This window comes from Choloepus didactylus, chromosome 5, assembly GCF_015220235.1.
Source record: "Choloepus didactylus isolate mChoDid1 chromosome 5, mChoDid1.pri, whole genome shotgun sequence".
In the NCBI taxonomy this organism is placed as follows: Eukaryota; Metazoa; Chordata; class Mammalia; order Pilosa; family Megalonychidae; genus Choloepus; species Choloepus didactylus.
Genome location: NC_051311.1, coordinates 97787930 through 97802002, shown reverse-complemented (window position 1 = coordinate 97802002; position 14073 = coordinate 97787930). Strand labels below are relative to the sequence as shown.

The 14073-nt window shown below is 33.0% G+C and overlaps 1 protein-coding gene across 13 annotated transcripts in view; it reads left to right on the top strand.

The window, feature by feature from the left end:
- CACNA2D1 (calcium voltage-gated channel auxiliary subunit alpha2delta 1) overlaps positions 1-14073 on the top strand; it is a 526916-nt gene that overhangs the window by 444951 nt on the left and 67892 nt on the right. For all 13 annotated transcript variants that reach the window (XR_005217008.1, XR_005217009.1, XR_005217010.1 and 10 more), the window contains exons 11-12: positions 280-438; positions 5012-5116. Coding sequence is in view for 10 of the 13 variants with exons in the window: in XM_037836528.1 (XP_037692456.1) it covers positions 280-438; positions 5012-5116 (264 nt within the window). In the remaining 3 variants the exon portion in view is untranslated. The remainder of the gene's footprint in view (positions 1-279; positions 439-5011; positions 5117-14073) is intronic.

The following is a 14073-nucleotide window of genomic DNA, read 5'->3' as shown; positions in this document are numbered from 1 at the left end:
AATTCCCATCAAATTTGAGAGCTGGAAGGAGTTTCATCTAGTGCAAATCCCAAATTTTATGAACAGGAAAACCAAGCTTCAGGAATGTACATGACAGGCTCAGGGTTGCAGTAGCAGTTGGTGACTTAGATGAAAATTACCACTGGAATTTGGTGCTCTGTTTGTTACCAATCTGCTCACCTTTTCTTTTTGAAAGAGAAAGCAATGCACTGGATTGCAAAATGTAAAACACAGCTGCAATGAAAATTTACATATTCTTTTTTTTTTTGTCTTTTTTAGTTTAACAGCAATGCCCAGGACGTAAGCTGTTTTCAACACCTTGTCCAAGCAAATGTAAGAAATAAGAAAGTGCTGAAAGATGCAGTGAATAATATCACTGCAAAAGGAATCACAGATTATAAGAAGGGCTTTAGTTTTGCTTTTGAACAGCTGCTTAATGTAAGTATCAAAGCACCCCCTTTTCTCTTTTAATATTGAGTTGTTGTATCTGAATTTTCCGTATCCTGATAATTACTGCTATTTAAGTTTAGATAATGGTGCTGCTTTTCGATTACTTAGGAAGCAGGTATGTCCAGGCCATAAAAATCTTTTAACTATTTTTATTTTTAAATCCAAAATTCTAAAGGTGTGCAGTATGTGTATTTTCTTTTTTTTGATCTTTTTTCCATCATTTATTTCAAACTATGTTTATAAACATATTTATAAAGTAATTATTAAATGTTGGGTAAGTACTTCAATCTTAGCTGGCATATTTAAAGTCCCATTTATCTTATTTCTCAATTGCTAGTTTTCTTTTCCTGTAAACCTGCATTTTAATTATCAAATGGTTGCTGGAACTAGTGTAGTTTTGCACATCTAGTTTATGTCTTTAAGTTTATATTGTTCTTAAATTTACAGAAAGTTTCAAATGGTAGCTATTAAGGTCAGCAGGTGGACAGGTCCTCCTCAAACAGGACTCCCTTCCTCAGTGAGGACTCCACTGAACCATATATCTCTGTCTACAGTTAGACATAGACATCAGGATGCCTACTACCCCATGTTACATTATTATTTCACATGTATTCTAGTTATTTTCAAATGGTCATGTCCTCCATTTCATTTTGAATTACATGGAATCAGGAGCCATCATTCATTTTTGTATCTCTGATGAAGCAATAGTGTAACTGTGCCTAAGAGTAGGGCCTCAGAAGATTAACTGTAGGATATGTGTTGCAAGTTACCTCACCTCTCTGTACCTTGGTTTTCCCAGTTATACAGTGGGGGTCATCCCAACATGTACATCAGAGGGTTGTGGATAGGATTGTCCACAGAGCAGCAGAGAGGAGGGTCTCAGCTCATCCAAAGGAGGTCAGGAAAGTGTGACATTTCCTTGAAAACTGGATTTTGAGGAATGAGTACACTCTACTTAGGAAAGTCCTTTCAAGTAAAAAGAATAGCCTTGTCAAAAGCATAGAAGAATGAGACAACATGGCACATTTAATGAATTGCAGGTGGTTTAACATGGCTGAGACATAAACTATGTAGGAGAAGTGATGGAAATGGGAAGGCCATGTGGTTATCAGTTCACAAAGTATTTAGGAGCAAACTAAAAATTTATAGTATGATAATGACATCATCTACAGATTGTTCTAAGTCAGGAAGCTCTCCTAGTGTGGGAATCCTGATGTGAGAATCCTGATGCGGGAATAGACATGAAGGTATATTAAGGAGAGTGGCATGGTAGCTGATCTGCACGGGGGGGAAGGAGGGACTGTTGAGGGGGGTTTTAAGGTGGTTCCAAGTTCTCTGGATTGGAATATTAGGTGGACGATAGGACCATCAACCTAGATGGAAGGAATATGAGGTTAGAAAGAACTCAGCTTTGGACATGTTGAGTTTGAGGTGGTGATGTTTAATAGACATTTAAATATGTCAGTGAGGTATCAGGATAATGAAGAATTTCAACACTACAGTTTTCAGGGGAAATTAACTTTGATAAAATGTGTATGTTTGTTAATTGTTCTATGTTCTTTAAGAAAAAAAAATGGAAACTCAAAATTTTGAAATTCAAATGTATTTGACCATTAGATTGAGATATATTCTTCCTCTTGTAAAGGAATATGTATTTTTAAATAAAAGTTTCTTTATTCTCAAGTCAATAATTGAGTTTTCTAGATCTTGACATTTTAATTTTTCTTTCTAGTATTAATTTTTCTCTGCTTCATTCCATCCTATTCGGGTTTTAATTGTGAAATGATAAGGAAACTCAAGCTTAATGTACTATGTCAGAAAACAGTCTAACTAGAGAAGCATATTAACTCCCAGCTTGATTACTAGTTGAGATAAAATATGATTTAACTCTTATTGGCTTCTCATGCTGCCTTTGCCACAGTTGTAAATGATTTTTAGTATGTTCTCAGTTATTCCCTCAGTAAGTCTCATATATTCAGTCTTCCACACATCCCTTGTGTACTGAATTTCTTCACTATAAAATCGTTTTCCCAAATGTTATGGCTGCCTTATACCAAATTGAATCCTTTTTTCTTTCAAACCTATGTCTAGTCTTCTTACATCATGCAGTGTCATTCTCTAGTTTTTATTTGTTCCTGTAAGATTTATCTTTGACACTGATGCAAGTATCAAATAAAATTAGACATATTATTTAGTCCCATAGTAAACCTTAGATTTAGATTTGAGTTAGTTATTCAGGTAGCATTTCATAAAATGTTACCTAATATATTAAATGCATTTTTCAAAAAAATACTATTAAGTTCGTATTTGATTTCCATAAAGGGATACAACAGGCAAAGCATGTTATGAAGTACCATATTAAAGTAAATTACCAACTCAACTAATTGTATTTTTATTGAAGTAATCAAGTTCTTCTCTTTGCTTAATTTGTTGTAAGTCAGCTGTGTATAATTGTGATTCTGTGATTCCTCAGATAATTGCAAATCCACTGAATATTTGCTTTGATATACTTTGCTTACCACAAGTCCTAAGGAGGCTCCTCTAGGAGAAATAATAATGAAAGCAAAGCATTCCTTTATTTTTCCCACATCCCCCCTAATCTTTGTGCCCTAATATCTAGCTTTCTTGGGAAAGGTTATTATAATTTTATTTACACTTACATTCCAATGATTAGCAAAGCCTAATGTGTAACTTACAGTGATATTTCTATTCAATAAGGATAATACTACCCATATTTCAAAAAGTATAGCCATGTCCTGTTATAAAACCTTTATCACTTTTACAAAACAATCCTTTATGTATATGTTATTTTGCCCATTTTACACATGAAGATTAAACAAGACAAATCATCAGAGAAATTAATTTTAATTTCCCAAAAGTATTTTGATGATTAAATAAATACGTAAATTTTAGTATAGTCAACTCTGCAGATAGGTTATATTCAAAGACAAGAACTGTGCTTTAATGTGACAAACTGAATTTTAGGTCAATACTTGTATTTTCACAATGCTTGATTAAAAGCTTTTTTTTGCCAGTGCTCTAATGGACAAGTCAATGGGGTGATATTATATTGAATAAGATCTTTTCATTAATAAAGCAAAATGTTGTCTTCATTAATTTTTATAGCAGGAAATGGAGTTACCTTTTAAAAAAAAAACAGGATAGAGGTTAGATCTTCAATAATCTTGAACACTACAGAAGAATTATTGATTTTTAAAAATAGTATTAGTCATTTAAAGTCTAGGGTTGTGCACATGGGCACTTGAAATATGAAATATGTCTAATCTGAATTTGAAATGTATTGTAACTATAAAATACACCCTGAATGCTAAAGACTGTGGGAGAAAAGAATATAAGTTATCTCAAATTTTTATATAGATTCCATTTTAAGTTGATCGTATTTAGATTACTGGTTAAATAAAATTTATTACAATTAATTTCAGATATTTATTTTTTCTTTCTTAATGTGGCCATTAGAAAATGTAAAATTATATTTTGGGCTTGCATTATATTCTGTTGGACAGTGCTGAACTAGAGGTGATGTTTTTGAAGAAGTTGAGCATTTATAAATTAGTGTGATCTTTTATTATTAGCACTTTTGCAAACACATTTTCAGAACTGAATAAAAGCTAAGATTATAATTTCAGAACTGAATGGAGTCCAGCTTCGAAAATTATTGTTCAATTTCATGGCCCTCTGATGATCCATTGTTGTCCCGTATTAGACTCTTTGGGGAACCCTGACGAAAGTTTGAGAAGAGTTGCCGTTGGAATTGAGTCATTCAGGATTAAAATATGTGTGTCAGGTTGAGGGACGGTTCGGGGCTCTTTTGGGGATAGGTATCAGCATTTGCAAAAGTATGAAAGATCATTGTATGTTAGGGCATCAATTAGGAGCTTGCAATTTCTAGAATTCAAGGTGAACAAAATAGGATGAATAAGGAGGAACAAAAAGAAGAAATGTTTGTGAATGGACTGAACATGTATGTGGAAAGGGATGCACATTTTTTATTAATATTATTTCTTTTTCTGTGTTATAAAATTACAGGGGCACGAAATTGACAAAATAATTTATTAATTTAAAAACCATTTATTCATTAACTATTGAGTGGTTATTATGTGCTCGGCACTCTTAGGCAGGGAAACAGCACTAGGCAAAAAAGACCAAACTCCTGGCTTCCTGGAGCTTATATTCTCCAGGGGAGAACCAACAGTAAACAAATATATAATATACCATACATTTTAGAGTGAAATTTTCTGTTAAGAAAACTAAAGCCAAAGAGGAGGTTGCAATCGAGATGCAATCTAAAGCATAGTTGTCAGAAAGGGCCTCATCGGTAGTGGCATTTCATGGGAGGTTTGGGGATAGGGGTTGGGGCCCATTCCTGGCAGAGGGGCTAGAGGCCCTCTGTGAGAGTAGGCCTGGCCTTTTCCAGGAACCTGTTCTTAAACTAACATCTTGAGCAGGTATTTCACTCATTACTTGCAACTGTTCATGCTCTTTTCATATTGCTGTATGTCTCCTTTAATTACAAATGATGTGCGTATTGTCTTTTTAACAGTACAATGTTTCCAGAGCCAACTGCAATAAGATTATCATGCTGTTCACGGACGGTGGAGAAGAGAGAGCTCAGGAGATATTTGCCAAATATAACAAAGATAAAAAAGTGAGTGTAATTTTATAGCATTTTAATTTTAATTTTGATGTAGGTGGTTTTAAGGAGATAGTGATGGGCAGGATGGTGACAGGATATTCTTGGTTAGAAACATTAGTGTGCCTCCCTTTATCCAGTGTTTGGATGGATGTGTAGAAAAATGGGGACAAAAAACTAAATGAAAAATAGGGTGGGGGGATGATTTGGGTGTTCTTTTTTACTTTTACTTTTTATTCTTACCTCACTGTTTCTGGTACAAGGAAAATGTTCGGGAAATAGATTGGGGTGATGAATGCACAACTATATGATGGTACTTTGAACAACTGGTTGTACACTTTGGGTGATTGTATGGTATGTGAATGTATCGCAATAAAATTGAATTTAAAAAAATTAATGTGCTAATTATAAAGTCATAGGGATCAAGGATTATTAACCAGTGACTGAAATAGCTAAATATAGTATCTTTATGAGATTCCAAGTATTTTATGACTAATGTATTTAATAAATGTAAGTAGCTCAGAAATGTAGGTCCTCCTCAATTCTTAGGCATAGATTCTGAATGAGAAAATGTAAGAAGAGAGAAACCAGGAAAGAATGGAAAAATAGGAACAATTTAAACTTTTCTGGGATAAAGTCATTATATCATTTAATTATTAAAGCTTCTAATAATACTAAAGGAACATTCCCTTCAGACATTAATTTTTAGAGTTACAAATAATGCAGTTCACAGCAGTAAAACCACATCTTCAGTTGAAAACCAATTCCTTTCAAAAAAAAAAAAGATTGAATGCAAAAATCCTTTGATAAGCAAAAGACTTTTAAAATATGCTATTTCATTAACAATGAAGGTTTTGAAGATTACCCATGGAATCTCTCATCTGTCCTCTCTCTGTATTACAAGGTCGTAGAGGACTGGACCTGAGTCCCCTTTCACTTTGTACTCTAGGCATCCAGCAGAAAGCACAGATTCATGGATAGTTCTCAGTACATGATAATAAATAAATTGGGAATATCCAACAAAAATTAAGAAATATGAGTTCTGTTGAAGGACAAAGTCTTAATTACAAAATAGAACTGGGGCAAGGAGTGCTTTGATATTCATGTATTCTAAATAATCCAACATTAGCCTATTTTGAAGAGTAAAAATGTAATATAATAAATTTAATAGAAAACTTTACTGTATGAATGTAATAAAATACTCAAAATTTTACCTAATTATTCTGATTCTGATCATTTGGAAGATTTTTTTAGCATCTTATACTTAATATAGCTTTAAATATATTTTATTATTTTAAGATAAAGGCATATAATTGCAAGTCCCCACTTGTATCATTTCTTAATAGATATGTTTAGGTAAACCATCTGTTATTTTATTATTCCATCCTCCAAACCAACCACCTGGAATCTTGATCAACACTTGATTCTTTTCTACAAAAAGGAAGAGTTTCTTAACTAAGGCAATGAGTTTTACAATTTTATATCAGAATTTGTGCCTAAAATTTATCTTAATTTTGAAAGGAATGACTACACAATATTTAAGCAAATAAGCAAATTTAAATAAAAGAATATAAATATATAATAGCAGAGATAGTTTTCATTTAAATTTGTAAATCATTTCCTTTGTTTTTCTCTTCCAAAACACTATTTGCATCCAGGATTAACACAATGACATATCTTAGAAACATATCCTTAGTTTTTATTTTGTTTTGTTTTGTATTTGTGTGTGTGTGTTTCTGTTAACAATATGAGAGGTTTTATGTCATAAGGAAAGCACTTGTATTTTACCCTCTATTTTCACAAATTTTCTGATCAATTTGATAAATGAAGAATTTACTGGCTTCAGGCTTTTTTATGGATTCATCCTAAAATTATCCACTCTAAGTATTACTATCTTGAAACACTGCTTCTCATCCCAGTCCTCTTTCACAGAAACTCAACTTCTTCAACAAAGGTTACATTTTGTGACATGATTAACCACATAATAAATGATTCATCTCACATTCACTTTTGTAAAACCAATGAATCAAGTCTCGTTCAACTTCAACAGTCTTGTGGTTTGTCTATTTACAGTTTGACTGCTGTACTTTAAGGACACACACTTAGCTTAAGAAAACACACCCTTTATTAATGCCAAGCCAACTTTGAAAATTAAGTAGGTAGCCAGTAGTTTCCATGACATTTTAATAAATATAAAAATTTAACATGTTCTTTGAACTATATACTATATTGTAACATACATATGTATATACACACACACACACATATATACAAAAATGTGTATATACATATTTCTTTTGTTTTAAGAAGAGCTTAACCATTATTATTTGTGAGTGAAAGGATAAATGGACAGGAAAAGCTGACAGTTTCAAAACAGAGAAAGGCTAAATGATGGACACCCCTGAATGAGGTGGGATTGAGAGAGATGCAGAGCACAAGTTTCTGGATTGGACAAGTAGGAATTTTATTTCTGTAAGTATTGCTATCCCTCATTTCATATGTATTCTACTTTCAAGCCCAATGGTTTGCCACATCTTATGTGAGACATTCTTGTTCAAACAAAAACATATTTCTTGGTATTTGCATGTTTTGTATCCACTGATAGTCAAAATAGATAATGACAGACAACCCCTTTTAATTCAGTTATACTTTTGAGTGTATTTGTATTTTATTAAGACAACAACAATTTCATAGTTCGTTGTTCATGCCAACAGCATATGTGTGCATGTTGTGTGTATATGTATACACTATTAAATAGTGTGTATATGTACAAAAGTTATTTTCCACTGTCTTCAGATGTGGCTACAAATGCATGGATGGATTAAGGAACACTGCTAACTTCCCCCTCCATTCCAGACTCACTCTCACAATGAGAGATTTGCACTCCACAGGCACTTATATAAATGATAGTTTTCTTTGTTAGAATGTGAATGAGACCAATTCCATACCTCCAAAATTAATATTAGCTACATAATAAATGTATCAACTCAGAAGTTTACTACCCACACAAAACATTATCTTTCAAATGGTCAAAGTGTAAAAATAAAATTTGATTTATTTAGTAAAATATGAACTTTCTCTGCTCTTTAAAGTTCTACATTTGATTGTAACTTTATTAACAACATGCTTTGAAAGAAATTCACTTGTAGTTAAAAAATATCATGTTTGCAAAGTCATAAAGAAAGCCTGGTGAGCTTAAAAAAAAATTTTTTTAAACTACATTTTGAATACTACATTTTTTCCAGGCCTCTTGTTGGCATTAATATGGCTGCTGAATGCTCCATTTCCACTCATTTTTCATCCCAATGGCCTCAGATATAACTCAGTGCAATCCAGGTAGTGTGATGAGGTACATCCAGAGAGCTGATGAATGAGGCTGCAGATATATGGCCCAATTTAATGAGGCTAAAATGAACAAAGTGTTTGGGTTCTTTTCTGAAATGTATTACTGTGGGAGAGTTAATCTACCTGATTATAGATAGGTGCAGCTTTAAAACAATCCATGTTAATCTCCTCACACAGCTGTTCCAGATTAAAATACATTTACTTTCTAATCCTTACCTGCAGCAGTGCCATTCCTTGGGGTTCACCCATGTGTTCGAGACCTATGTGAAAATGGTGCCAAAACTAAAATGAGCTCTATCATAGAATCCAAACAAATGAATAAAGGAAAGTAAAACCAGACACATAGCTGAAAGATAATTCACAGTGCTAGCAAATTTAGAGATATTTGATTTGCTATATAAGAGCAAAGGGACTGGTTAACAATGCACACTAAGGATTGCCCAGCTAGCTAGGAAAGAGTTCTCTGATTCCTGGCTTAATTCTAAGAATCATTCAAAAAATGCAATCACATTCAAAATTAATAAAATTAAAATTTCAAAATAACTTGTAAGTTGAATGAGGAGAAAAGATAGACACAAAAAAAGCACATGATGGATGTGGAATACTTTTCAATGAAAAGAATGCCTAGCAAACATTATAATCATCTAACAATAAATGCATTAATTTCTTAATTTGTTAAAAATGGTTAACAAGTTCTCTTTTATTTTGCTGTCAGATCCAAAGTAGAGGGAAATAATTTACAGACTGTAAAAATCTAGAGCAAGTCATAAATGGGTGACTCTGTGTAAGTGTTTTATATAGCTAGAGTGAAAATTGTCAATTAATTTTTCAGCAGATCATGGGAAAAATAATTCCTGGGGAACTGTTTCATTGTCTACTCTACTACTTTTCTTTGCAGTAGAAACCTTTGGGAGGAATGTTCAAACGTATAATAATGGAGGGATATATTCAAATTTGGCCTTTTAAAATATTCAACACAATTTCTAATGCACAGCTCCTAAAATTTAATTTCAGATATTTTGGCACTTTCAAAAGTTATAAAAAATTTCCACCTTTAGAATAGGAGCTATAACTTTTTTCATGAAAATCAAGTATATTAATTATGCTATAGATTCAGTATAGCTGGAAATGATGACTGAAGACGACCCTGTAGCATTGGCCTGGTCAGTAAAGATACTATCACTTTAAAATGCAGGCTTGGATGTGTGTGTGTATGTGTATTTGCCTTTGTCTCTTAACAGCATTTGTTGCTCTTAGAATAAAAACAAGCTGACAATTCCTTCCCTAAAGTAAGGAAAATCTTATCAGGCACTTTTTCTTCAGGTTTGAGTGATATTATTTCCATGCATTTTACAGAGTCCTTAATTTAATAGTATAAAACAAATCTAATGAGAAATAAGATTATTACCCAAGCACAAAGTACCTAACATGATATAAACCGTCGAGTGCAGAAAATGCACTTGAAATTATTTCTTGGTGAAATTGTACCACCTAGAATTGGGATTGCACTTTGAATGTGCTAAAACGTTTTGCCTGAAAAGACTCTCTCCTTTGCTTCTTTCATGGAGTAAGGACCTTGCTCACGGTGTGCCTCCACAGAGGCATCTTCCCCACTCAGACTTTCTAAAGTGATTATTCTCCTCCAGACACTCTTTCATCATTCTCTATTTCAGCACCCCCTTTCAACTTTGTTTTCTTTCTCCAGAATTACCATTTTTGGTTATTGTAATATGTATTTGTTCATTTTTTATCTTGACTCCACCTCTCTATTACAGGCTTCATGCATTGTGTTATTTTGTAAACTGATCATTGAGCTGAGCATAGCACTCAGTGCACAAAAGCTGCACAATAAATAGTTGTTGAACATAGTAAATATGCAATAAATGTGCCCCTGAGATAAACTATAAGGTATTCATAAGTGTTAGAAAAAACTCTATAGTGTTGTTCTTCTTTTAGAAACAGTAATGTTTTTCTTGTATGTGGAATCTGGAGTAAAATTGATATAGATGTCCCATTCTTGCATATGCCATTTTAATCATTTAGTGTGTAAAAGTGGAGTGAACTTAAGTTTATATAACAAACAATTGTATTGATGTCACCTTTGCCTTCATCGTGATCAGTTCAAACATAGATTTTCATGAGTATTCTCATTATTAGTGTCAGTGAGATATTTGGAATTACCTAAGAAGTACATCTGAAATAAACCACTGTATGACTTACTTTCTGACTTCTCAGCTGATGATATTCTTAGCTTGTTTGTAGAGCTACAAATTGCTTGGAAACACAATGTGCTCATAGCTTATTCCTGCTTTGTCAAATACTGTAAATGTATGCAGAGAGAAAGGGAACCCCAAATCACTTCCTTATAATCTGATAATGTCAGGGTGATTTAATAATTATAGCTAATACATTAAAAATACCAATATATTCCCCAGGTATTTATCTATGATATGCACCCTCATATAAGAAAAGTGGCAGAAATATTAGCTCAGTTCTTTAAGTTCAGGTCTACAAAACCTATGTGAATACTACATTTTATTTCCAATTTTTTAACAGTTGCTTTGTGTTTGTTTTAAATAGACAATGATTAAACTCTTGCCTCTGTCAGAGCCTGGGAAATATCACACAAATATACCTCATATGGTATTTAGACAGTATTAGCCCCTTTTCTTTAGATGTTATTGCCAAATATAAAAAAATGAGCCAAAATTGCCCCTCTAGAAGGATATTTTGAGTTTTTCTTTACATATGAAAGACTAATGCTCCACTACTGGAAAATATTACCTCCCTGATTTCTGGTAGTTTGCCCATAGGAGACAACATTGTGGTCACTGTCATCATCATTGTCTTCATCACCATAGCTAATATGTATCAAGCTTATAATTGTCCACATACTAAAACCTCTTTACACTTGTTATTTCATTTATTACTGGAATAACTATATAGTAAACTTATTGTTACTATCACCATAAGCACCACTTTTCATCATCATCCCCATTTTGGACATTAAGAAAATCAAGATTAGAGAAGTTAAGTAACTTACTGGAAGTCATGCAGCTAATAAGTGACAGTGTCAAGGATATAAATGATCTACAGTCCAAATTTCATAACCTCATGCACAATGCACCAGGCTGGACTGCTTTTCTCTTCCCCTGGGATAGTCTTGTGGTTATGCCAGTCTTCACTTGCCCACCCAAGAGCCTTCCTTCTGGTTAACAGGCAAGACTTTCCCCCAAAGGGACACAATCCTCAGAGCATCAGCAGCCCAAGATAGATTAAACGGAGTCATCAAAACTGCGGGCTGCAAGTACCTTTCAGACTGTTGGACTTTAGAAAATAAATTAACTGTTAAAGGTGAATTTGGACACTTTATTTTATAATGCTATAAAACTAGAGATGTGAGTTATTCAAACCCTCTGGATTCTGATATATTTGTGAATTATGGAAACCACTGTAGAATTTTTCCCTAAAATGTCCAGGCCAATCTATTATTTTTATAGGCCTAATGCCAAAAATTTTAGTATACAGAATAAATTAATAAAACCCATCTCTGACATCATTTTTTGTTAACATGTTTCAATAGCTGAAGTTTTTACTTGAGTTTTATTGGCTTACTTTCTTCATAGTCTCATGTCCATTATTCTTTGGAGGCTTGCCTATTGTAAATTAAACTTGAACTCTGGGTAACTGATAATTGTTGAGGTGACAGTTTCCAGTAACTGGATTCTGCTGGGAAACAAGAAATTCCTCTGGCTTTTTAAAATAGATTGACCCTGTGGCTTCAGAAAACTCTTAATTGAAGACAAGCATTTTAGGCTTCAACAAACAAAACAAAACAAAATAAAAAACAGATTAGTAAGAGTCAAGACTGTAGGGTAAAGTCATAAATCAGTGGTATATTGTAAGAAACAAACCAGTAGCATGTTTTAAGCAAGCAAATTTGCTGCCAATTAAGTTTTTCTCTGATAAACTAGGCCAGTATTGGAATTATATTATTCTTTTCAGAGAAAACTAGTTATTTGAAACAACTGAAGACAAAATCATATATATTTATAACTGATATTGAAGTCCAAATTTTAATTGCTGTAAGTCTAATTTTATTAAAACTGCTCCCGGATTATTATCGCTTTTATAAAAACGCTTGTGTTACTAAGCATGAGCCTAGAATAAGTAGAATATTTTTTCATTCTCTAGGATTAAAGCAGTACACAAATGAATATAACTGTATTAAGTACACTTTATTTTGCCTGAAACAGTTTGTTCAACTCCATTTAACAAGTCTGTGAAATATAAAAAGAGTAAGAATTTACTCTGATGTAAGTATAATGAAACTGCCAAAATTACAAAATTCAAGCCTGGTCTTGGCTCTGCTCTTCTCATATACTATAATAAACTTGTTTATATGTTGCATGACACCAAGAGCTTGTCCTAGATCCCTCTGTTATAAAGTAGAGACCATTCATTTGGCCAGTCACTTGTTTTCATTAATATATATTCCTATTTATGTGAAAGGCACTGCAATAGATACTAAATTCTGGGAAGTGTGCAGTCTTGGAACTGTTTTAAACCAACCCAACCTTTATTCAATACTAGCCTCCCACCTTATTCTTTTTTTAAGATCTGGGTTTCAGCATTATGAAAAATATTTGTCAAAGGCATCTGTTGTTGTATACGTCTCATATATGACCCTACAAGGAAAATTTCATGGAGGCAAATGCTTGAAACATCAGGCTAAAATCACATAGATTAGTTGGGGAGCATTTAGCAAATTTTCTAGGGATATTTTACTCAGAATGGAAAGTTTTCAGTGTGCATGTGTTATGTAAATTTAGCACTGTGATCATAAAAGTACTACTAGGAATAGGCAAGGGAATTTTTCCTCCACAAAAATTGACTTTACCTTGATGTAGACAATGGTCTAAAGTGATTTGCTTAACTGACACTTGAGATGAAATGTCTAGCTTGTGTGACTACACATCAAATATTTTGAGTTAGTCTGCATGTCGTTTGATTTGCTTTTATGTAGAACCATGCAAATACACCACTTGGAGAAAAGAACAACCTAAACATAAACATAACACATCTTGATCATGCAATTTGCCTTAAATTTAAAATTGCGCTTATTTCAAGGAATCACTTTATTTTTCCTTTTCCCCACAGTTATAGCTAAACAAGAACTGTAAATGTAAAGAACTGGAAAACATCAGACTGGAGTGGGTGGGTGGGAACAGCAATTCCCTAGGTAGTCATTGTCTCTGGATTTTGGCATCTGGAGTTTTAGTTAGTTCATTAACTATTCCACAGGGTGGCAGTAATATAGTATAGAATTAGAGGAATGAAACCATCTACAACGCTAAATGGGAGGTTAGTGTGCACAGAGAATATTTTCAGTTACATCAGTTCATTATATATGTACACCCTAAAATGTGTAATACAAAATGATTTATGAAATCAATCAGTTAAAATTCTTTTTACATGATTGACTAGAATATTTAAAGCAAAGCCATATAATCAATATGGGTATGGCATATGGGATTGAAATAATTTATATACCCATTTTCATTGTCATATAAAGAATTCAAAATTTTGAGTGGCTTATGCTAAACTTTTTCTCAACCAAATATAAA